At 39.7% G+C, this 26,740-nt stretch overlaps 1 protein-coding gene across 1 annotated transcript; it reads left to right on the plus strand.

Annotated features, from left to right (window-relative positions):
• Window positions 1–2,032: 2,032 nt before the first annotated feature.
• Window positions 2,033–25,114, plus strand: RNF103 (ring finger protein 103). The gene is made up of 4 exons (XM_019970294.2): window positions 2,033–2,258; window positions 4,542–4,681; window positions 16,397–16,512; window positions 23,097–25,114. Exons 1-4 carry the CDS (start codon window positions 2,033–2,035, stop codon window positions 24,670–24,672), a joined length of 2,058 nt encoding a protein of 685 aa, XP_019825853.1. The 3' UTR covers window positions 24,673–25,114.
• Window positions 25,115–26,740: the final 1,626 nt, after the last annotated feature.

The raw sequence follows: 26,740 nt of genomic DNA on the forward strand, positions 1-26,740 counted from the left end.
GGGTAAGGAAAGAAAACAGCAAGGAAACTTGGCACTGGTACATATCCACAGGCAACAACCCCTTGTCCTGGGAACTCAGTGCTTCAATACCTGGCTTTTTATCACTCCTGAGACTGAAAAGCCAAGGAGTGAGGAGGGCCTTGAAATGGACAGGGACTGGTGGGCCTAACTCTGATTCTCCTTTTGGCCAAACTTCTTCCCACACATAAATGTACAAGCTACTACATCCTCGCCTAAAGATGGCAAATCATTGTTTTTCGGGTTTCACCTTCTACCACCTCAAACCAACCGTGCCAAAATTTCCCCAGTTAACCAGGACTCGGCAAAAACGTACCTTTTGACTTTTACCTATTTTAAGAGGATAATTGTTCTGTCGCTTTTTGCGTGTCTGACTCTTTGCGACCCCCTGGACTGCAGCACGCCAGGCTTCCCTGTCCTTCACTATCTCAGGGAGCTTACTCAAAGTCAAGTCCACTGAAGCAGTGATGACATACAACCATCTCGTTCTGCGTCGTCCCCTTTTCCTGCCCTCAAATTTCCCAGCACCAGGGTCTTTTCTAATGAGTAGGTTCTTCGCATCTAATAGCCAAAGTATTTGGAGCTCCAGCATCAGGACTTCCAGTGAATATTCGGGGTTAATTTCCTTTAGGATTGACTAGTTTGAATTAACTGCCCCATTTTCACCGAAAAATACACAAAGCGACACAGTCCTAAGTCCAACAAGACAGTCAAGATCAATCACTAAAACATGTGCAAGGCAAAAGAAAGGAGAGAGAAAACACTGAAGAGGCAACTTCGGGAGCGCTTTAGAGGACGCACCGCGTCTTCGGATGGGCTCTGCTTGCTTGCCCCTAGGCTGGGGCGCCCAGTTCCTTCCCCGCACCCGCCCCTCCTCAACGCCGCCCGCGGGTGCTCCCCTCGTGGCCCGCCCTCGCCCCGCCCTCCCTCTTGGCCCCGCCCTCCCCCCCGCCCCGCAGCCGACGTCAGTTGTTATGTCTCGGCTCTGGCCGCGGCCGCAGTTGATCCTCTACGCTGGAGGCGGCCGTCGCTGCCTCGTGAGGTGGCGGGGGCGTCGGGGACGGCGGCCGAGACCCGCGCCGCCCATCTGAGCCGGGTGGGAGCTTCGTGACCGGGAGGCCGCCCGATAGCCGTCCCGGGGAGCCGTCTGGGGCCTATTTCTGCTTTTTTTGCCCTCCTGGACCGTCGTCTCGCGCGCCCCCATTTCCTTCTGCAGAGACTGCGACGCCCCCTCACTGGCCGGGCCGCGTCGCGGTGCCCGCCCGCCCGAAAGGCGCAGCCTGCCGGCCTGAGCGAACCTGGAGCCGCCGCCGTCGCCGTGTCCGCCACGCTTCTCGCGGAGCCTGGGCGGCCGGCGGGGCCTGGAGCCTGGGAGCCGGGCGCGGCGCTGCAGCGGCCGCTCCTCCCCGCGCTGGGCCCCGGGCCTGGCCCGGCCGAGCGCCGCGCCCTCCTGACCGCGGCCGCTGGAGCCCGGCCTTGGCCCGGCCGGCCCCAACCGCCTCTTGGGCCTGCCGTCGTCCGGCCCCGGCCTGCAGCCCGACCCCCGCTTCCTTTGTGGACCTGAATGATTTTTTTTTTCTTTTGGCCTCCCCTTTTCCTAAGATCACGGTGCTGGAAGGCCGACCCCGCCACTTCGATCAGTGCCTCCCCGCCCGGGGAAACGGCCCTCCTCTTGTTTTCCCCTCGGGCTCTTCCCGCGCCTCCCTCCTATCCGGGTTTAATTAATTGATGGAGTTTTTTTAGTCCCCCCCACCTTTTTTTTTTTTTCTTGCCTCTTGACTAGAAGGCCCCGCGCGAGTCCCTGCGTCTCTGCCCCTGGTCATCTGTTCCTCACCCCCACACATACCACCCCCCACCCACCCCGGTCCACCTGCCTCCCGCCGGGGATGGCCTCGCGGTGACGGCAGCCAGGACCCCACGGCGAGCTGGTGCCCTCGCCCACGCACCCCCCCGAGTCTACCCTCCTCCTCTCCGTATTCTGAGCTCTCTGAAAAGAGAGGAGACGCAGGGGAAGATGTGGCTGAAGCTTTTTTTCTTGCTCCTCTATTTTCTGGTCCTTTTCGTCCTGGCCAGGTTTTTTGAGGCCATTGTGTGGTATGAAACTGGCATCTTTGCCACCCAGCTGGTGGATCCGGTGGCGCTGAGCTTCAAGAAGCTGAAGACCATCCTGGAATGTCGGGGGCTGGGGTATTCGGGGTTGCCCGAGAAGAAGGATGTCCGGGAACTGGTGGAAAAGTCAGGCAAGTATCTGCTCCCCGAGGGTCTCCTCTACTCGTGGGCGAGCGGGGTGGTCTCCCAGGATGAGTCGATACCTCGAAAGGTTAAGTAGATTACTTCCAGAGCCGCCTAGATTTTCTTTGTCCAGTTTTTCTACCAAAAAAAAAAAGGGAGTAAACCCCAGTTTTCAGAAGGGGCCTGGAATTATTTGTAGGGGTGTTGGCATGTCTTCCTAAGATTATTTTTTAAATAACAGTTTCACGTGCAGCTTTTAGCGTTGTTTACGGAGTGGTTTTCTCAAAATTTGGAAATGTCAACCAGTCACAAACTGGAAAGCATGATTTGTCAGTTGAAATTCATAAGGCTATAAGAAAAGAAGAACCCCCATAACGTTGACTATGGATCGAAGCATTTGTCACCGTAGTAATAGCAAGATACCGGAGGGAAAAACATTCCTGAAATATTTAATATCAAAGAAGCATTTAGGCCTAGGATTTCAATTTTATTTTATTTTTTCTTCTAATTTTATTGAGATATAATTGACGTGCAGCACTGTACAAGTTTAAGGTGTGTAGCATGATGATTTGTATGTCATGAAATGGTAATCACAGTAAGTTTAGTGAACATCGGATGCCAAATTAAATGGAAAAACATTTTTTTTAAGATATACATTTGAAATAATGAGTTTAAATTTAGAGAAAGTGTACATGGCGCAGTATTAGCTTTTCATACTTTAAATTTGGTGAAAATAAGGTGATTTTTATGCGGAATGTCTACCTTGTTTGTTTTGAAAGAGTTTATTTCTATTTCTGTAATGATTTTTTTTTTTATTGTATCTTGGATGAAAACTATTTTTTCCCTTCTGTACCACAAGCACTGCTGTATCAACTTAAATGGGTTGAGAAATAGAACTGAGCCAAGAGACATTTAACATGTTAACGCGTGCAGTTGCAATAACTTAGTTTTGGGGTAGAATTTGAGTGAGAAATACACATAATTTTTTTTTCACCCCTGACAAACTATATCTTTGTTTAGACACATTTCCTGGAAGGGAGAGGGTACTGTAATTTGAGAAAGGCATTTTGGGTTGCTGTAGGAAGCAGTTGAAAGTGATAGTTAACTTTTTTGTTGTTTCAGGTATATCTGTCAGCTGTGTGTTTTTTATTTATAAGAGTTTTTTTCCTATTTAGTATATTACAGCCATGCAAATATGATAGACAAGAATACTAACTTCAGAGGACTTTAGCACCCACATGTTTGTTGGTTACAGTTAGGATCATTACTGGGACAGAAGAGTAAACATTCTCTGTAAAAGTGACCATTTTTTCTTTAAATTTGCATAAAATTGTGCCTCTTGTTTATTGACTGGTTTTTGATTACTTTTATTTCTCCCATGGCTGAGGTGTAGTGTAGAGGGAATAGAGTAAGGTAAAAGATCTCTAATAAATAAACTCTCTAGGTTTAGAAATAAAAAGTGCCTTAACTGCCCAGGCCAAATCATTTTTCATGATAAAGTGATTTGATAACACATTTTTTTTCTTTTGATTTTGATTTTATTTAGCATTGCCTTCCTTTGAGCCTAAAAATGCTTGTAACTTTGAGCATACAAAAAATGCACTTAATATTTAAAGAATACACACAGCCCACAAAAATATGGCTCAGATCCCATGTTTTATAGCACATCCCACAATTTATAAAGCAGTTTAACTTTATAGTTTAAGGATTTGCTGTGAATGGTTTTGCTGCTATCATCATGATACGGTGCTTGTTTTGCCTTGTGAACAGTTGACAAAAGTTAATTTGATGGCAGTGTTTTTCTTTACTTATTATTTCATGATACAAACTATAAATTTGCACTGTAAGTGTGTATGAATATGAAATTTGTTCTTATAGATAATCTTTTGTATCTGACCTTCAAGTCACATAAGCCTTGTTGCTATTTCATGCAGGTGATGACAGTCAGTTTCAGAAGTATATAAATCATGCTATTTTAAAATTTAAATAGTGTATTTACATAAAATACCTGGACACAAACTAAATAATACTGTGATGGCTTTGGGGACTGATATAAATTCAGTAATTTCCTAATGAATTATGTGATAACTCCAAGTCTGTTTTGTTCATTTTTGCCTGACACATAAAAGGTTCTTACATAATTAATGTGAATGTGTGAATATTAAACAGACATATTCATGTTCTACTCTTCTGTAGAATGCAACGCAAGTACAATGACATCATATAAAATAGAATTAATTATTGAAACATGAGATTTTTGAAATCTTATTAATGTTTTTTCTTTTCTTCAGGTGACCTGATGGAAGGTGAGCTTTATTCTGCACTCAAAGAAGAAGAAGCATCTGAATCTGTTTCTAGTACCAATTTCAGTGGTGAAATGCACTTCTATGAGCTTGTAGAAGACACAAAAGATGGCATCTGGCTGGTTCAGGTATTAGAAACAGTGATAGAAGTGAAATAATTGTTACCAAAATAGTAGTCACCAGCTGGTGACCCTTCTGTGTACTTGTGTCATCTTTCTTAGACATAATCAGTTCTCATGGGAAGGCTTCAGTGTCCGCTTAAAGAGGTTTTGCAGACCAAGGAAAGCGAACATTAATTAAAGAGTGGGGAAAGGGAAGTGGTGGGGAAAGAAAGTTGGACTGTTTAGAATCAGGAGAGGCAAATCCATTTTTGTTGTCAGAGCTTCATTAAGAAACACATGTATTCCTTTTATTTAGTGATTTGTGCTTTTTCTCCCAGTTTTTATTCAGTGATCCAAATCATTTTTGTTTTTAAAGAAAAAACCCTAAAGTAAAAGTAAAGGAGTCCTTTTGTTAGGGAAGTAACCAGCTGTGTGCCTAATAGAAGAAGCAGTGTTGTGGGAAATGGTAGGGGGCTTACTACTTTGCTCATGAAATTGATGAGATTATAATTTTAGACCTTGGCTCTTATGCTGTCAGAACTGTGAGATTTAGTTAGCAATTAGAGTTTTAGAGCTATGAAGGGCCTCAAAAAAAATCATCTTTAATGCTTCTGAAAGTGTGGTTTATGGTAAGTGAGTGGACACGCATTATCATTTGGGTATTTTTATGTAAGGTAGAAAAATCAGTATTATATTGAACATGTAATTTCATAACATTGCTGAGAGAAAGTCTGCTGCTGCTGCTGCTGCTGCTGAGTCGCTTCAGTCATGTCCGAGTCTGTGCAACCCCATAGACGGCAGCCCACCAGGCTCCCCCATCCCTGGGATTCTCCAGGCAAGAACACTGGAGTGGGTTGCCATTTCCTTCTCCAATGCATGAAAGTGAAAGTGAAGTCGCTCAGTCGTGTCCGACTCTTCCCGACTCCGTGGACTGCAGCCTACCAGGCTCCCCCGTCCATGGGATTTTCCAGGCAAGAGTACTGGAGTGGTGTGCCATTGCCTTCTCCGAAAGAAAGTCTAAAGTTGTTAAAAGTAACTTCACTTAAAGTAACATCTTAAATAAATTAGCAACATTAATTCAGCTAAAATTATAATTATTGAACCAGGATCAAATCCCAGGTCCCCTGATTTCTTGTCCAGTGTTATTGCCATTTCACATTGGGGTTGGCAAAGTTTGGTTCAGGGCATAGGAAACAAAATAGCTGTTGCTTCATATTTCTTTCTTGAGAACAATGACTGCAAAATAAGGTAGAAAAAGCTGGGAGTTGAGGGACCTTAGCAGCGAATCTGATCCTGTCACTGATTTGCAATATGATTGTGAACAGATTTTCTGTTGCACGTGGCCTCAAATAAATACATTTACACCTGAAGAAGATAGAATAGTAGTTCCTTAGCCTAACTGTTGACGTTTGGAAATTCTTTAGCTGATTGCATTGGATATCACATGACCTTTCCTTTACTTGCAATCTTCCTATAGTATTTGACCATTTATCCTCCTGTTAATCTATTAATAATTTGACATTTTTAAAATTCAGGATTCCTTAAGTGGGCGCTCTGCCGGGTGCGTGCTCAAGCACGCGTGCAGCCTCGCGTGCACGCGCGCACGGGGCCTCTAGCCGCACACGCCCCAGTTGAAAAAATAAAATAAAATAAAATTCAGCAAGCAGAAAAACTGGGAGGAGCATATGGGTACTATCTATACATTATCCATCAAATTCTAGTCTATTTCTGTGTTATTAGTATTGAAAAAATAAACTGTAGCGTCTTTAAAGCCTTAATTTATAAATAGTTATTCTGTTTCTTTCCCCAGATATTTAGTTCTGATAGTCTGATTGAGGAAGACTTGTGGGTTTGGTTTTGGTATTTTCAATTCATTACTGAGATTGAACTGAACAGCCAGTCCCAGTGCCCTATGTGTTACGTTTGTCCATGTTTGTCATTGAACAGTCCCATGGAGATGAGTGATAAAGAGGCTGAACACCTTCCAAAATTAGAAAACCCATGGCAAAAGTCTGGAAATCCTTTTGGTGTATAGAGTGTTGCCTATAGACAACAAGCACATTCTGCTTCACTAATTCACAATATAGTCTTAGCTTCTAAATGATCTATTATTTTTTGATATCATATTAAAGATAAGCATGGATTAAACTCCCTTGATACATTACAAAATTCATCCAGTTTATTCATCAGTTAATTGTGCACAAGGCCAGAGATACATGAGAACATACACCAGCCTAACTCCTTGCTCTCTGAAGCAACTCACATTCTATTTGGGAGAGGGAGGCACTAACTAAATAAATATTTAATATAACATCAGTTAATGGTAAGTGCTAAGACAAATAAGCAGAGTAAGGAGACAAGGGAGTGGCTAAGAATTCTCTAATAAGGTGACATTTGAATGAAGTGAAGAACAAGTAATGAATGGTAGTGAATGTTAATGTTATACATTCTTATCACTAAGTTATTTTTCCCTGAGAATGTTTTTTTAAACTTCATAAGTGTTAATAGTTAATGGTGCAGTAGGACACAGTTTTTCTAGTGACCTTCAAGATTTGCACTGATCACCACTGTCTGGCTTGTGTTCCCCGCGTCCAGTGGCTTGCATCTGTCAAATGGCTGCTTGGGTTGAAAGAACAGTCTCTGGCAGGACAACTGAGAAGACTGAGATAGAAACCTCGGTTACAGTGTCCTCAGCACTGAACTTACCAGCTAAGCTCATCGGCACAGACACTTGGCTCTTAAAAGAAAGCTGTGTTGTTGTTTTTAATTGAAAATACCTTCTCAAAACAGAAGAGAAATATTCTCTCAATTGCTTGTCAGTCTTTCAGTTCAGGTTATATTTCTTTGATCTTTTGTGAAGGACAGCATTCAGGGTTTCAGTTGTTAACTATTTGAATTATCAATCTTTTCTGTTTGTTTTGAAAGAAATCAACTCATTTCAGTTTGCTCTGTCATCGCTGCTGTTGCTGTTTTAATCTGTGAGGGTGTATAGAACTCAACCAATTCAGTGTTCTTCATATTGCATTTGTTTTAGGTAGCTTGTGTAAGAAATATTTAAGGATATCAAAATTCTTTTTATTTTTCCTCCCAGGTTTCTAATATCATTTTCTTAATCAGATGAATTATACTCTCCTTCTGTGTTTATTGAAGAAAAATGTAATTAGGTAGCATATAATTGATAATTAGCACTTTATATTTCATATATTATGTTATTGAAGGGATGTTTCGGTATACTGATTTAAGGGGGAAAGTCACTTTAATAAATGGATATTGTTGTTGTTTAGTTGCCACATTATGTCTAACTCTGCGAACCCATGGACTGTATGTAGTCCTCCAGGCTCTTTTGTCTGTGGGATTTCCCAGGCAAGAATACGGGTTGTTGTTGTTCAGACAACAGAATACTGTTGCTAAGTCATGTCCAGCTCTTTGTGATTCCATGAATCCCTGTCCTTCACTATCTCCACTGTGGTATAATAGTGGATAGAATACTGGAGTGGGTTGCCATTTTCCTCTCCAGGGGATCTTCCTGACCTAGGCATCAAACCCGCATCTCCTGCATTACAGGCAGATTCTTTACTGCTGAGCCACTGGGGAAGCCCTGTGTAAATGGGTGTATGACTTAGCTATTCCATTACTTAGTTCATTCTTTTTCTGGAATGAATTGGTAATCTAGATTGACTGATTACCTTTTTCGGTGACACTGCATGTAGATGACACTACAAAAGAAAAAGTTAGTTTCTGTAATTTAATTAACTCATTCTATATCCATTATGAGGAAGGAAATAGCAGCCCACTCCAGTATTCTTGCCTGGAAAATCCCATGGACAGAGGAGCCTGGTGGGCTATAGTCCATGGAGTCGCAAAGAGTGGAATACAGTTGAGTGACTAAGTACACACTACAATTTCTGTCTTCTCAGTAACTCATGAGTTTATTTTCTGAATCATATATGTTGACGATCTTCATATCTTTCTGTTAATTGTTTTAAGATGTATTAGCACTCATGACGGAGAAGGCAATGGCACCCCACTCCAGTACTTTTGGCTGGAAAATCCCATGGACAGAGGAGCCTGGTGGGCTGCAGTCCTTGGGGTCGCTGAGGGTCGGACATGACTGAGTGACTTCACTTTCACTTCTCACTTTCATGCATTGGAGAAGGAAATGGCAACCCACTTCAGTATTCTTGCCTGGAGAATCCCTGGTGGGCTGCCGTCTATGGGGTCGCACAGAGTCGGACACAACTAAAGCGACTTAGCAGCAACAGCAGCGCTCATGAATTAGCCTTACATTAGAATATTAGCATGCTTCTTTTTTTTTTTTAATATTTATTTATTTTACAGCATGCAGGATCTTTAGTTGTGGCATGCAAACTCTTAGTTGCTGCATGTGGGATCAAACCTTGGCCCCCTGCATTGGGAGCACAGAGTCTTAGCCACTGGACCATCAGAGAAGTCCCTATATTTCTTTTCATGTGAAACTTTTCCATAGTTCTATCTTCTCTGTAATAAGAGGTAGGAAGAACTAATTGTAGTTTCTAAGGCAGCAGTACATATGGGACATATTTACCAATAATAGACTATGTAATCTATGAAAGAACCAAGTCATCTTTTTTCAGTCAGCTCTTAGTTTTCTTGCTCTGTTCCTAACCTAACCTTGTATCTTTCATTAGTTATTTATTTCCAGTTGTGTAGATTCTTTGATGCTACTGCCAACCAATCTTTTTAGCATCACAAATAGAAGTTTCTTTTCTTTCAAAAGATTCTTGCTCAGAGAGGCAGATGGAATAGTACATCTGAAATTAAGAAGTTAGCATACATTATAGGTTTTATGGATTTATCCTGTTCTTAACATTACTATTTCTGTATTTTGACTTTTGTTCAAAGAAGTTCAAAGACGGACTGTGCTATCTATTCTCTACTGGCTCTGTCACATCATAAGGAATTTAACATCACCGTAGTTGAGGTAGCAATGAAAAGCATATGCTTTAAAGTAAAGCTTTAGGTCAATATTTATTGAAGTTATTATATTAATATAGTTCCTGATTGGCTGAAAAGAGTTACCAGCTGTTTTAAAATTTTATTTTTTTACTCCTAGATAGTAGTTTTGTTCAAGGAAATTCTAACTTATTTATTGCTCTCGTTACACAATGTAAAGGTGAAATACTTGGTAAGTCTTCCTTTATTTTGTATTAGTGAAAAGCTTTTATTTGTGTTTACTCATGATGAAAGCTAGTGAGGCTACCAAAGAATTAAATGCTATTGAGTTTTGGTTTTATCAGTTAATCATCTTCACTTAATGATCTTATACAATTTGCATATATATATTTAGATTGTCTATGATTTTTTTAAAGTAGAAAACTCCTTGTTATAATGCAATATTGAGAGAGGCAGAAAATACCATAGTTCTACACTCCTTTTATATAGAGTTATTTAATTTAGCCTCCATGTTGTATAAGAATTGACAGTATTAAAAGGTATATAACAAATGTTCTGATTAGTAATAAAACCCACCTCTGAAAAATAGGCAAAAATGTGTAGGTTTTTTCTTATACAAATGTAATACATGTGGAAGGGACCCAGCAATAACCCGAGACCCGGTTTCTCTTGGGAAGCTTAACTGAACTGTAGAAGTTTGACATCATAAAATATGGGAATTTAGTGTTTCACATTGTCCAACTGAGTTCCTTCCAGTGTGTGCTGAACCCAGTGTCATGAAAGGCAATTGTTAACATCTCTTCCCAACTCCACATTTAGAAATATCACTTTAGTAACTTGAAATCAGCTGTGTGGGAGGAAGTCTGTAAATGATAGAAATCAGGACTTCCATTTTCTTCTAGAGAGCTCATAGTTAAACATTTACCAGCCAACCACTGGTTTCATCCATTCATCCAACCATCGTACAAATATTTATTGAAATATAATGTGTGCCAGCTGAACCTTGTGAGGAGGGCAAAGAAGATGAGTAACCTACAGTCTATGCCATAAAACAGCTTACTGTTTGATTTACTAAAATGTATGGGCCAATAAAAAAAATGTTAGCATAGATCATCTTTACCAGCTAGTAAGTTAGGTGGTCTGTAATGGTGCTTCCATCTTGAGAGATCCTAAAAAACTATTAGACAATGAAGTGGAATCCAGGAAAATTAGTACTAGGAAAAATTTAGTAGTTTTTCTCCTGGAAAAAAGTGTATTTTTAAATACACTAAATTGGAAGTCTTCATGTGTAACTGGACTGAAGAACATTGATGTGCAATAGCATAACCAGGTACTAGTTATACTAATGTTTGTCAGAAAACATCCCAGGTGACATGTTGCTGGGGAAGGGATTTTCATTCTAACAGAAGTCAGCTTGGAGCCTTTAGATAACCTATATAATCTGAAGTAAAATAATGAGTTCAGTTGCTCAGTCATGTCTGACTCTTTGCGACCCCATGAACTGCAAAATGCCAGGCCACCCTGTACATCACCAACTCCCGGAGTCCACCCAAACTCATGTCCATTGAGTCGGTGATGCCATCCAACTATCTCATCATCTGTTGCCCTCTTCTCTTCCTGCCCTCAGTCTTTTCCAGATCAGGGTCTTTTCTAATGAGTTGGCTCTTCGCATCAGGTGGCCAGAGTATTGGAGCTTCAGCTTCAGCATCAGTCCCTCCATTGAATATTTAGGACTGATTCCCTTTAGGATGGACTGGTTGGGTCTCCTTGCAGTCCAAGGGACTCTCAAGAGTCTTCTCTGGCACCACAGTTTGAAAGTATCAATTCTGTGGCGCTCAGTTTTCTTTATGGTCCAACTGTCACATCCATACATGACTACTGGAAAAACCATAACTATGACTATACCTATAGAGTCAAATAAAATGTTTTTTTTTTTTTCAAAGCCTAAGGGATTTTTCATTTTTATGTGGTTCTGTTAGGAATTATTAAACTCTTAAAAGCAGATATTAGAATCAGTTCAGTTCAGTTCAGTTCAGTCGCTCAGTCGTGTCCAACTGTCTTTGCGACACCATGAATCACAGCATGCCAGGCCTCCCTGTCCATCACCAACTCCCAGAGTTCACTCAGACTCACGTCCATCGAGTCAGTGATGCCATCCATCCATCTCATCCTCTGTCGTCCCCTTCTCCTCCTGCCCCCAATCCCTCCCAGCATCAGAGTCTTTTCCAATGAGTCAACTCTTCACATGAGGTGGCCAAAGTACTGGAGTTTCAGCTTTAGCATCATTCCTTCCAAAGAAATCCCAGGGCTGATCTCCTTCAGAATGGACTGGTTGGATCTCCTTGCAGTCCAAGGGACTCTCAAGAGTCTTCTCCAACACCACACTTCAAAAGCATCAATTCTTCGGTGCTCAGATTTCTTCACAGTCCAACTCTCACATCCATACATGACCACAAGAAAAACCATAGCCTTGACTAGACAGACCTTTGTTGGCAAAGTAATGTCTCTGCTTTTGAATATGCTATCTAGGTTGGACATAACTTTCCTTCCAAGGAGTAAGTGTCTTTTAATTTCATGGCTGCAGTCACCATCTGCAGTGATTTTGGAGCCCAAAAAAATAAAGTCTGACACTGTTTCCACTGTTTCCCCATCTATTTGCTATGAAGTGGTGGGACCGGATGCCATGATCTTAGTTTTCTGAATATTGAGCTTTGAGCCAACTTTTTCACTCTCCACTTTCACTTTCATCAAGAGGCTTTTTAGTTCCTTTTCAGTGTCTGTCATAAGGGTGGTGTCATCTGCATATCTGAGGTTATTGATATTTCTCTTGGCAGTCTTGATTCCAGCTTGTGTTTCTTCCAGTCCAGCGTTTGTCATGATGTACTCTGCATATAAGTTAAATAAGCAGGGTGACAATATACAGCCTTGACGTACTCCTTTTCCTATTTGGAACCAGTCTGTTGTTCCATGTCCAGTTCTAACTGTTGCTTCCTGACCTGCATACAGATTTCTCAAGAGGCAGGTCAGGTGGTCTGGTATTCCCATCTCTTTCAGAATTTTCCACAGTCTATTGTGATCCACACAGTCAAAGGCTTTGGCATAGTCAATAAAGCAGAAATAGATGTTTTTCTGGAACTCTCTTGCTTTTTCCATGATCCAGCGGATGTTGGCAATTTGATCTCTGATTCCTCTGCCCTTTTTAAAACCAGCTTGAACATCAGGAAGTTCACGGTTCACGTATTGCTGAAGCCTGGCTTGGGGAATTTTGAGCATTACTTTACTAGCATGTGAGATGAGTGCAATTGTGCGGTAGTTTGAGCATTCTTTGGCATTGCCTTTCTTTGAGATTGGAATGAAAACTGATCTTTTCCAGTCCTGTGGCCACTGCTGAGTTTTCCAAATTTGCTGGCATATTGAGTGCAGCACTTTCACAGCATCATCTTTCAGGATTTGAAATAGCTCAACTGGAATTCCATCACCTCCACTAGCTTTGTTCATAGTGATGCTTTCTAAGGCCCACTTGACTTCACATTCCAGGATGTCTGGCTCTAGGTGAGTGATCACACCATCGTGATTATCTGGGTCGTGAAGCTCTTTTTTGTACAGTTCTTCTGTGTATTCTTGCCACCTCCTCTTAATATCTTCTGCTTCTGTTAGGTCCATACCATTTCTGTCCTTTATCGAGCCCATCTTTGCATGAAATGTTCCCTTGGTATCTCTAATTTTCTTGAAGAGAATAGCTTGCATAAATACGGCCCTGGGGTTAAACACTGCCACGTACCTGCTTCAGGGATGTTCCCATTTCTCTTCACACTCTTTTGTTGCCTGTGCTATAACCAGGGATGCTTATCAGTTATAGTGACCTAAATTGATTAACCTCTTGATACATTGTCATTGTAAATACAGACCTGAAGTGTTTGGGTTATTTGCAGCCTTGCTCAGGAAATAAGAGTGAAAGGGGAGTTACTAAAAACAGCAACAGGGACTATGGCAATATGATTTTACAGTTTTTTTTTTAAACCTGAGTAATCTGTAAAAGAAGTCAAGATTTCTTTGATTACTTAATGGATAAAAGAGCTACCATTTTGACTCTTCAGTGGTAGGAAAAGAAGAGAAGAGAAGAACCTGTCTTGGATCTCCCTTATTCTTCAGATAAAATTTATAAAGTACTTTTATTTATTTATTTATTTATTTATTTTATTTTTTATTTTTTTTTTATAAAGTACTTTTAGACAATAGAAAACTTTGGAGGCTAGGAACTTATTGGGTAATGTGCCTGTGTGAACCTCCTCAGAAAGCACTTTTACCTACTAAGACCATGTCCTCTCATTGCCCTCCTGGCTGCCTCAACCGTCTGAGCATTTTGATAATACATGTCTCCCTCCATGAGGCCTTTTATTTTCACTTAAGAGTACTATCAGAGCCATTAGTTCCGTGCCTTAAGTTGTGTATTTGTGTAGGTATTTATTAAGCATCAAAGTTACATTACATATGTTACATACCTATGTGTGTCTCTGTGGGTATGAGAATGATAGTATCAGTGATATACAGCAAGGGTTATTGGACAGTAATCTGTTGGCACATAACGTGAACTTTTTTATTATTTATTTATTTTTGGCTGCACTGGGTCTTGGTTTCTGTGAGTGGGCTTTGTCTAGTTGCAGGGACGGGGGCTGGGCCGGTTTTCTGGTGTGCAGGCTTCTCTTGTTGTGAAGCATGGGCTCTAGGGCTTCAGTTGCAGTGCACTGGGTTTAGTTGTTCCTCAGCATGTGGAATCTTCCCAGACCAGGGATCAAACCCCTGTCCTTTGCGTTGGCAGGCAGATTCTTAACCACTTAGCCACCAGAGAAGTTCTAAAGTGAACTTTAAGTCACTCTTCACCATCATGCAGGTTCTCTCCTCCTGGTGCCCTTGAAATTTCTCCCATGTCTGGGAGAGCCCAGACATGAGGTATTTGTACCGTCTCTTGCCTCACCCAGCACTCATTGCATATACTCACTCCCCTGGGATTTCACTTGCTGGAGGCTTTGTGAACATGGAAATGGCCCGCCCTTCTAGATAGCTTAGTGGCCCCCAGAGTATTGTCCTATAATGTTGAATTAAATAGTATCGGTACTGTAACATTCATGAAAAGTAACTTGGCCTATATACCCGGGGCTTAAAATACATCAAACATATGGATTCATGGAGACATAGGACATTTTTGGCTTTCCTTTATAAGTTCTCATTTAGTCATTTCTGGTTTTAATTTTTGTTTTTAATATATAATTTTTGTTTGTTTTTCTGATATCTCTATTGAAATTCCCTTAAAGTAGGAAGACAGAGAATAAAGGGAAAAGGTATTAACAATTAGAAAGGCTGAGAAAGAAGTCATTACATATTTTGAAGGTTAACCTATAGTTTTCTCTTTTAAAAATCTTTTTCTTCTTCCAATCCTAATTGTGTTTGAAAGCTATTTGCAAATTTGAAGTTAGAAGTTCAAGAATGTAGAATTTATTAATGGTCATTTTTTTTAATATGTTAGTATCTTTGTGATTGTTAAGAAAAATCCCATAGAAGTAGTAGTATTGATTCAGTCAGTTCAGTTCAGTCACTCAGTCGTGTCCAACTCTTTGCGACCTCATGAACCACAGCATGCCAGGCCTCCCTGTCCATCAACAACTCCTGGAGTCCACCCAAACCCATGTCCACAGAGTTGGTGATGCCATCCAACCATCTCATCCTCGGTTGTCCGCTTCTCCTCCTGCCCTCAATCCTTCCCAGCATCAGGGACTTTTCAAATGAGTCAGCTCTTTGCATCAGGTAGCCAAAGTATTGGAGTTTGTGCTTCAACATCAGTCCTTCCAGTGAACACCCAGGACTGATCTCCTTTAGGATGGACTGGTTGGATCTCCTTGCAGTCCAAGGGACTCTCAAGAGTCTTCTCCAACACCACAGTTCAAAAGCATCAATTCTTCGGTGCTCAGCCTTCTTTATAGTCCAACTCTCATATCCATACATGACCACTGGGAAGACCATAGCCTTGACTAGACGGACCTTTGTGGGCAAAGTAGTATCTCTGCTTTTTAATATGCTGTCTAGGTTGATCATAGCTTTCCTTCCAAGGAGTGTCTTTTAATTTCATGGCTGCAATCACCATCTGCAGTGATTTTGGAGCCCAGAAAAATAAAGTCAGCCACTGTTTCCCCATCTGTTTGCCATGAAATAATGGGACCGGATGCCATGATCTTCATTTTCTGAATGTTGAGCTTTAAGCCAACTTTTTCACTCTCCTCTTTCACTTTCATCAAGAGGGTCCTTAGTTCTTCTTCACTTTCTGCCATAAGGGTAGTGTTATCTGCATTCAGTCAAGCATAGTTTAATAGAAAACATGTGTTTGACTCTTGGTTCCATAATTATACTTTAGAAAAAAAGTGAAATTTGAACTTGTTGAACCCACACATGGTCATTTTTAGTAAGCTCATTTGGGTTATTTAAATTTTTCAGAGCAGAGAAATGACTCCAAGGTCCATTTTCTTCACAAGTTAATTCTAGAGAATAGGCTACATGGAGGAGAATATGGCTTACTTTTTAATTTGGTTTTGACCCCCTATGTATAACTGCCACAGAGTATGAGAATTCCCACAATGTTTTAGATCTTTTCCAGTAGAACAGTTGCTTTTTCTTACAAGAAGTACAGTGATAATATGATCATCCACTTAACAAGACCCAGGGATAGAATATGTTTTTCAGAAAAAGTAAATAGATGTATATGGTTGGTTTGATGCCATTTTAGGTGATTAAAGTTTCTGTTTTCCTTCTTGGGAATAGGTCATCGCAAATGACAGAAGTCCTTTGGTGGGTAAAATCCACTGGGAGAAAATGGTGAAAAAGGTGTCGAGATTTGGAATACGTACAGGCACATTTAACTGCTCCAGTGACCCCAGGTAAGTTGATGGCAATTCTTAGAATTTGAGTTCTGACCAGAAGTTTTCAATGTAATAAAGACAGTGGTATTAGAAGCCTGTTTAAACTGAAAATTAATTAGCATGCTTAGCACAGTGTTAGTTACACGGGTGCTTGATTAGTAGTTTTTGGTAACTGGCAGTTTCTTTCTTTCAGATCTCTTTTTATCTGGTTCTTCAGTGCTGTTTCTAACAGGGTGACTCTTTAGAGTATGTCTTTGGTCTTTTTTGTTTCAATTTTATTTCCCAAAGAGACTTCAGTACATTTATGGTTTTAGGTGACACCTTTGTGCCGATCTAAATCTTCCTTAATTCGAACTCCTAGTTTGCATTTTGACAGTCGTTTGCATCTGCCTACAAGTAACCCAGATGGAATATATTCCCTAAATCTAGTGTTCAAATTCATATTGATCTTTTTCTTTAGTAAATCGTGTCCTTTCTGCCTTTTTCTGTCCTTTAATATTTCTTTTTTTCATTTTCTCAGACAAGAATCTTTGCAAGCACTTTTGTTTCTTTTTGTCATCATCTCCAGTATTTAGTCATCACATTATTTTACTATCCCATTGTTCTTCAGAATGCGTTTTATTTGAATTTCTAGTGCCTCCAAGTTACAACTTGAATTTGTTTATTTAATTATCCTTTCAATAAATATTTAATGAAGGATTAGCATGTACAGCATGTTCTGTTTAGTGCTGAGGACAGGGCGTAGCATATGTACATAGAAACCCCCATGTTAGGTAGTTTCTAATGTAGGTAGACATGCCTGACATATATTGTCCCTTTTATGTGGTCATAGTGGGAGACCCATTGGCTGAAGAAGACCTGCCTCCACTACTGCTTCACCTCAGATTCTCCCACCCTTCTCCTTCAGGCGCATGTTTGCTTTGATTTTCCTCACTGTCCTTGTTCTGCTCACTTGTAACATAGGCTGAGACCTGTGGGAGGAGGACCCCTTAAAAGTTGAGGATAAGAAGGGATGTTGTTGTGTCTCCTCACTCACATGTAATCTCATTTACCCACAAAGCTCCCCTTTTCACCTTTACCATAGAATCTTGATTGTGTTGTGATGCCTTTGGTGTAAATGTCCACGATAGCCTGAGTGTTCATGTTCTTATGAAAAGGAAATCATTCTTATTTCTATCTTTTGTTTACCAAAGACAATTGCACTTGGTCTTATTCCATCATTCCCAAATAGAGTATAGGTGAAAGATCTCCCCGCAACCCCACTGGTGATTGCAATACCAGAATGAATGATAGTTCTAATATATTGATTTTTTTTGAGATAATGCCAAAAATCAGTACTTAACATAGCTAACTTATTGAAAAGTATTCAGAATTTGTTTTTTTAAAAATCAATAAACTAAATAATACATTTAAATACTATAACTTTTAAGTACATTAGAAAATATCAAGTAAAAATAAATATACAAAAATATAAAGTTTAAACACATTTCAGTCTAATATAAATTCTTAGATAACATTAATAGAAAACTCAAAATGAAACTAAGCAGAGTATAAAGTGAAAATAATCTATTAAGCATGAAAACCTGAAGGAAATAGTATATTGACTTTTAATATAATCTTGTAAAGGAAAATGCGTCAGAAGTGTCATGCTGCTGCTGCTGCTGCTAAGTCGCTTCAGTTGTGTCTGACTCCATGCAACCCCATAGACGGCAGGCCACCAGGCTCCTCCGTCCCTGGGATTCTCCAGGCAGTAACTGGAGTGGGTTTCCATTTCCTTCTCCAATGCCTGAAAGTGAAGTCGCTCAGTCATGTCTGACTCTTAGCGACCGCATGGACCGTAGCCTACCAGGTTCCTCCGTCCCTGGGATTCTCCAGGCAAGAATACCGAAGTGGGTTGCCATATCCTTCTCCACAGAAGTGTCATAATTGAGTCCAAATTTAGTACAAATTTTTCTAGCTTTTCTTTTGAAAAGCCCTATTTGATTTTATACCAGCTAAGGAATGGTAAAGAGAAACATATAAGCTACCTTTAAGTTTCCTCTGAATCCCTCATCTTGATCTTCAGATAATCCCCCCTCTTACTTATGATGGAGGGCTACAGTCCATAGGGTTGCAAAGAGTCAGACATGACTGACTATCTGTCCATGGGATTCTCCAGGCCAGAGCGCTGGAGTGGGTAGCCGTGCCCTCCTCCTGGGGATCTTCCTGACCGAACCCTCGGTCTTGTGGCTCCTGTATTGCAGGCAGATTCTTTACCGCTGAGCCACCGAGGAAGCCCATTTATGATGGAAAAGACCCTTTTTGAGCAACTCTTTCTTTTTTGCTGACTGCAGCTATCATTTTTTGTTATTAAAGAGACATTTTTACATCATTTTCTCTAGTCTTGTCACAAAGATAAAGATCTTGATGCAGAGTTATTTATATCTATTTCAATATTGTCATGTTCATTTCCATTTATTTGGAAACTCTGTTCTTGCCATAGATGGTATGCTTAGTCAGGGTCATTTTTTTCTTTCTTTTTTTTTTTGAGGATTATAGAGATACAGAAGAGCAAAATAGGGAGATAATAGAAAAGTGTTCAGAATGTCAGTGCAAGGTGTAACTGGGCAGGGAATAGTGTTATTCAGCAAGCATTTTAATATGTTGAATAGTTTCATCATCCTGATCTTAGATTTTTAAAATCAGCAAAACTGGTGAGTATCCCCTACTGCCTGTGTTGCTTTCTTTGACTATAGTTCTTTCTCTCGGGCGGCCTCAGGCACAGCCTCCTCTGACATGCTGGGCCCACTGTAGAGTGGTACTTTCCTGACCTGATTGGCTCCCCTTAAGAACATTCAGAACCACCACTCTGTGCAGCATCTGACTCTGTCCATGCCAGCAGTTTTCATTTCTTTCCCACACAGCCATCTTACCTGGCCTCAATTCCTCTCATTCCCCAACCTAGTGGTCTGTCTCAGGGAGCTTTTCCCTGCCAGGTCTATTCTTTACTCTTTTATTCCCCCATCTTTGGAGAAAGTAGAAAGTGAGGTGGGACATTTATCTTTAAGAGGTTGGAGAGGCAGGGCAGGGATAGTAGAGAGTGGATGGAGGGCCCTGGAATTACAGGAGTTGAGTGATAAATGGGCCAGGAGGGCTTATGATGAAACAGTCATGGGTGGGGACCCATGGAATAAGCAGGGAAGGGAAAGGAAGGAGGAGACTGGTGAGTGGGACAGGAAGGCCAGGGAAGACAGTGACCTTGTCTGAAGAAACAACAGCTTATAAACAATACCAAAGGTTCTTTTAATTTTTTTTCAGTGTTCCTTTTTTAAATATAATGTGCCATACCAGAATGGCACACTAAATACTAAAACTTAGTAGCTATTTTTTTTTTATCCTTTTTAGTCTTCAAATTGTCTAAGAGATCTCAAAAAGTTTAAGAATGGGAGGATATTTTTATGATGTTGTCGCCTTAAAAAGTTGTTTTGAATTAGCAGTAAGAAGTTTTTATATGGATATATGGCAATATAACATTATTAAAAAATAATATGAATATTAGTCTTATTTTCTGTTTAACAGTTGGGTTTTAAGATTGATATGATATACTTTGTGTGTTGGATTTCAAGTCTAGAAAACATGATTTAATCTGAAAGATACATGATGACAAACAAAATCTTATTGTCCTAGGTACTCTTAAATTCTTCTGCAGTGATAAACCTTAAAACTATCAATGTCACTTATCTCTGAGCTGAAAAGAAAGTACATAGTGCATTTGTTTTCTTCTATGAAGAAGTAAATGAACTAAGACTTTGCCTGTTTTATAGGGTAAAATTTTCTGTCAGAAAGACTGTAATTTAACTTATGACACAAATCAGAAAAGCCAAATATTCTCTAAGGTGGTTATAGAAAGATGAAAAGAATGACCAAGAGTAGAAATGTGTCATCTCAAGTATCCCATACAATTAAAAACGTAAAACAAGTTAGATAATTAAGATGTAAATAAGACAACTATCTATATGGAGTTCACTTGTGGTTTTGGTGGGGGTGGAGGAAAAACTAGCATTCATGTCAGTGAATTATTATTTTTCATTGAACAAAGACACAGAGTAGAAGGTATTTTATTCTGTAGGAGTATATAATTTTCAAGCCATTTCAATTAAAGCTGTATTGATATTAATGGTATCTGTGTTATTAAGGAAGTAAATCTAAACAACAAGGCGAGTTATGGTCTCTAATCCTGAGTCACCCAGATAGTTTCCCAGAGTCATTACTAATCTTGTCTTTGTGACATAACATGTTGTCTTCACTTACCTTAAATTGTATCATGAAATCCTGAGGTAAAATTGATATTGTCATTATAAAACCATGTGCCATGTATATCAAGACTTCTTTCTCTCTTAATCTGATCATATAAATGTGTAATATGATTATGTAATTTAGTTAAATGTAGGCAGTGGCAACCCACTCCAGTACTCTTGCCTGGAAAATCCCATGGCCGGAGGAGCCTGGTAGGCTGCAGTCCATGGGGTCGCTAAGAGTCAGACACAACTGAGCGACTTCACTTTCACTTTTCACTTTGATGCATTGGAGAAGGAAATGGCATCCCACTCCAGTGTTCTGCCTGGAGAATCCCAGGGACAGGGGGAGCCTGGTGGGCTGCCGTCTATGGGGTTGCACAGAGTCGGACATGACTGAAGCAACTTAGCAGTAGCAGCAGCAGCAATCTATGCTTATTACTAAGTAAAGCATAATATTTATGATTTTCACCTTAGTATTCTGAATAGCACAATAAAAAAGTAAATACTTTTTACCATTCATTTACAAATCTGTAGTGAACAAAATGTATCCACCTAGTAGATTTTGTTTTTTCCAACTTTACTGAGGTAAATTCATATGTCATAAAACTCCACATGGTAAGTTTTTAGGAAAGACTGTTTTGAAAAAAGAAGGAAACTGTTTCCTTATTATTAAATTATTAAAACTGATTATCTCTCCACTGTAATACAGCAGCTGTTTTCATTTTCTGGTATCTCCTTTCATTCATCTTTTAGTTTTTTTTTTTTTTTTTTTTTTTAGAAAGAGAGGTTTGTCACAAATATTATAGCAAGACCATGTCCATTTCCAAGATGATTAGAGTCCTGACCCCATTGGATAAAGCTAAACAAATGATTTAATTTTAAATTCTTCTATATTTACTGTCACAAAATGGGAGTCATCCTTGGACTGAATCTCTTTTTTTTCCAGCAATTTTATATTTATAGAAGAGTGATAAAGATAGTATAGAGTTGCCATATATAATCTTTCACCAAGTTTAGTTAGTATTTACATAACCATGGTATAATGGTCTAAAGAAATTAACACTGGTACAATACCATTAACTACATTACAGATTTTATTCCAGTTTCACCAGTTTTCCAATAATATCCTTTTTTCCTGAATCTCTTCTTAATCTGAAAACTTACTATCTTTGTTTCCTCTGTGTTAAATACTCCTCTTCATGGTCTCCATTAAAGAGATGAGGAGGTATAAAAAACATAGGACTTGCTCTTTACTTGTTGAGCTTTTGTGCAGATTTCTCTGTAATAGTGTTTGTGTGCATCAGGCATGTGGTGGGTGCTTGGGTTAATAAATGTGTGCAGCGTGGCTCCTACCCTCAGAAACTTGCATTCAAGTCAGGGACTCAGCATACAAGATAATCCATTTCCTTCTCTCTTCTTTGCCCACTTGAATCTAACCATTCTTCAAGACCTAGTTCAGTTCCCAAACCTTTTATGAAATCTTCACCAACTCAAACTCCCAATAAAAGTCCCTTTTTTTGAACTTCATTTACATTATTTAGTGGTAGGATATATACAGTTTTATTCTTTTGTCTCCTTAATAGGATTTAAAATTCTTTGTGAACAGGAATCATTTTCCTATTATATTTTGGATCCTACCAACACATAATGTATTGTTGTTGGTTAGTCTCTAAGTCATATCTGACTCTTTGCGGCTCCACGGACTGCCGCACTCCAGGCTTTGCTGTCCTTCACTCTCTCCTGCAGTTTGCTCAAACTCATATCCATTGATTCGGTGATGCCATCCAGCCATCCCATTCTCTGTTGCACCCTTCTCCTTCTCCCCTCAATCTTTCCCAACATTAGGGTCTTTTCCAGTGAGTCAGCTCCTCACATCAGGTGGCCAAAGTATTGGGGCTTCAGCTTCAGCATCAGTCTTTCCAATGAAAATTCAGGGTTGATTTCCTTTAGGATTGACTGGTTTGATCTCCTTGTCCAAGTGACTCTCAAGAGTCTGCTCCAACAATGCATTAGGTGCTGGATGTATGTGTCAGTTCCCTTGACTCTAAGGCTTTTTAAGCTCTAAGGTTTTTGTTTGAAAAAAAAAAAAAAAAGAGAGAAAGGGAGAAACAGAGATAAAAACAAAAAGATGATAAAAAGCTTTGCTTTTCCTCTTATACAGTTGGTACTACTTTTGATTGTTTACGGGTTATTTGTTTTGGGGGAGAGGGTATCTTTCAAGGGCTATGGAAATTATCAGGGAAAGACAAACTGTACAACAGGGAAGATAAGCAAGCTAGCTCATCTAGCAGCCTTGCTGTGTACTTACAGTTCCCTCTCTTACAGATACTGCAGGAGAAGAGGCTGGGTTCGATCCACACTCATTATGTCTGTTCCACAAACGAGTACTTCCAAAGGGAAAGTCATGCTTAAAGAGTACAGTGGGCGCAAGATAGAAGTAGAGCACATTTTTAAGTGGATAACTGCTCATGCAGCTTCTCGGATCAAAACCATTTATAATGCTGAACGCTTGAAAGAAGAATGGAATAAAAGTGATCAATATTGGGTAAAAATATACCTATTTGCAAACCTGGACCAACCGCCAGCTTTCTTCTCTGCACTAAGCATAAAGTTTACTGGAAGAGTTGAGTTTATTTTTGTAAATGTGGAAAAGTGGGACAACAAGAGTTATATGACAGATATCGGTGTCTATAACATGCCGTCATACATACTTAGAACTCCTGAAGGAATTTACAGATACGGAAACCACACAGGCGAGTATATATCTCTTCAGGCCATGGATTCATTTTTGCGCTCCTTACAACCTGAAGTAAATGATTTGTTCGTTTTGAGCTTGGTTCTTGTTAACCTTATGGCTTGGATGGACTTATTTATCACACAAGGAGCTACCATCAAGCGATTTGTGGTTCTCATAAGCACTTTAGGGACGTATAATTCTCTTTTAATTATCTCCTGGCTACCTGTGTTGGGCTTTTTACAGCTCCCTTACTTAGATAGCTTTTATGAATATAGCTTAAAATTGTTGAGATATTCCAATACCACCACACTGGCTTCATGGGTAAGGGCAGACTGGATGTTTTATTCCTCACACCCAGCCTTGTTTCTTAGTACATACCTTGGACATGGTTTACTAATCGATTACTTTGAGAAGAAGAGACGGCGCAACATCAACAATGATGAAGTCAATGCCAATAACTTAGAATGGTTATCAAGTCTATGGGACTGGTACACCAGCTACCTCTTCCACCCGATTGCTTCTTTCCAGAACTTTCCTGTAGAATCTGATTGGGACGAAGACCCTGACTTGTTCTTGGAGCGATTAGCTTTCCCTGATCTTTGGCTTCACCCCCTGATACCGACTGATTATATAAAAAACTTACCAATGTGGCGATTTAAATGTCTTGGAGTCCAGTCTGAAGAGGAAATGTCGGAGGGTTCTCAAGATATTGAGAATGACTCAGACAGTGAGAGCACAGACACTTTGAGCAGTGAGAAGGAAGTATTTGAAGATAAACTGAGCATCATTCACAGTTCTCCAGGAAGAGCAAGTCACTGTGATGCTGAGGCTTGTTCCTGTGCCAATAAATATTGTCAGACCAGCCCTTATGAAAGGAAGGGGCGGTCCTATGGATCATATAGCGCTAATGAAGATATGGAACCTGATTGGTTAACTTGGCCTGCTGATATGCTGCACTGTACTGAATGTGTTGTATGCCTAGAGAATTTTGAAAATGGATGTTTGCTAATGGGGTTGCCTTGTGGTCATGTGTTCCATCAGAATTGCATTGTGATGTGGTTAGCTGGGGGCCGACACTGTTGCCCTGTCTGCCGGTGGCCTTCTTATAAAAAAAAGCAGCCATATGCACAACACCAGCCCTTGTCAAATGACTTCCCATCTTAACTATGTGCAATTTGTCCTTTATAAGCTTTGCGTATCTTACAGCCTGCCTTTTTAATGTTAGTCACAATGTTTTTGTGGTTTGACGTTTAGTTTAATGTTAGTGCAGTGACAGGAAATACACATTATGCTAATGTTGATGACAATTATTTGGTTGCCTTGTGTGTCAATTTGAATGCATACTTAATTGTAAAAATTTTTATTTACAACATTGGAAATTCAGAAGTTAATGTTCTTTTGTAAGCACAAAGAAAGTATGATAGAAATTTATCCTCGCAAGACTTTACAAGGTAGGATCAAATTCTAATGGAATTGAGGCAGTTTCTTATCCTAAATGTTTCCTTCCTTTTTACAATTTCTGTCCAGTACCTCTTGGTTAAATAATGTATGCTCTGAGACATGAAATTAAAACAGACCTATGAAATAAATTATTTTAAAACCAGAAGATTACAGCTTTTCTAATGTTAAATTGTTTTTGATAAGGTGGCTGAGTGCTCTAAGTGTTTTGCTTGTTTGCTAATTTCACAGTTGAGTCACATATGGTTCTTGGATTAATGTGGCGGAGGTGGGTGGTGGAGGAGACAGATTATGTTGCTGACACTGGCCAGAGGTGGTATTAGTCCTCCTTGGTTAGCTTTGATGGGAAGAAATTTCATGGTGGGTGTTTTTAAAAGTATTAAATCATTTATGAGTATATTCAAGTAAACAAAATCAGCTATAGCATACTAGCCACACATAGATTACTTGATATATTTTTCCTGACTTTTTATTTTGAAAAATTTTTTTAACTATAGAGAAATTGGAAATATAGTACAGTGAACATTCACTTGTCTCATTCACCCAGTATTTACATCTTGTTACATTTTCTTTATCTCCTCTATGTCTATAATCTTTTTTTTCTTTTCTCTTTTTTTCCCCTGATTCCTTTGAGAATAAATTTCAGTCATGATGATGCTTCTATACTGTTAAATGTATCATCATGTGTCTCCTAAGGACATTTTTTACACATCCACCACACCATCATCACACCCAGAAAATGTAATGTTGATTTAACAGTATCTAATACACAATTCATACTCCCCAGTTGCTCCCAAAATATTCTGTATCTTTATATGTTTCTGTTTGTTTTCATTGGGAACTCAGACAGGGTTTATGCATTGGGTTTAGTCTCTTTTCTTTTATTCGTTTCTCTAGAGCAGTCACCCTGCCCTACCCACTGCCCTCTCCCCACCCCCCACACACACTTTTTAAGTCTTTTCTGACATTTTTGCAGAGTACAGGCTAGTTGTCTTAAAGTGTTCCACATTTCTGGATTTGTCTTGAGTGTTTCTTCATAATTAGATGAAAGAACTTTGCCTGGGTGGTCTCTATTTCTCATTTGTATAACATCGGGAGCGCATGATGTCAGTTCATTCCATTGTTGGTGATGCTGAATTTGCTCAGGTAATATCTGCTTTATCTTTGCAATGTAAGGTATTTTCCACTTGATAATTAAGAAGGAATCTGTGAGGCCGTGTGAGTATCCTGTTCTTCAGCAACCTTTAACCTAATGGTTTTAACATCTGTTGATGATTGTTGGCCTGAATCTGTTACTAAATAAGAGTTGTGACGTGGAGATTTTTAAATTCTGTCCTTCATTCTGCATTTAGTAGTGGCATTTTTTGTGTGTATAGAGGAGCTTTCCATTTTTTCATCTCATACTTTGAAATGTCACTGTAGATCAAGATTCTTTTTATATTCAGTGTGTTAAAATTCATTATTCTTTTTGATGCACAAATCATTCCAAATTTGGTAAGCGGGAGCCCCTCTAAGCTCGTTCTTATGTCCTGTTGACATCCCTTTCGATCTTGAAACACTTTGTTGCTTTTGGACACAAGATATTCCAGACTCACTTTGTATTTTCCCTGGCCCAACCCTGTAATATGCCATTTCTTCAAAGCACCCAAATTTCATGGACTTTTTAATATCCTTTACCTTCTGTCCCTCAAAATGGTAAGAAAATTAAATTTTCTCTTTCTGAATTGCTGCTGGGTCATTAGCAGAAACATTTTTTTCCTTCATGGTGCACTGA

The sequence above is a fragment of the Bos indicus genome, chromosome 11 (assembly GCF_029378745.1).
Source record: "Bos indicus isolate NIAB-ARS_2022 breed Sahiwal x Tharparkar chromosome 11, NIAB-ARS_B.indTharparkar_mat_pri_1.0, whole genome shotgun sequence".
Taxonomy (NCBI): Eukaryota; Metazoa; Chordata; class Mammalia; order Artiodactyla; family Bovidae; genus Bos; species Bos indicus.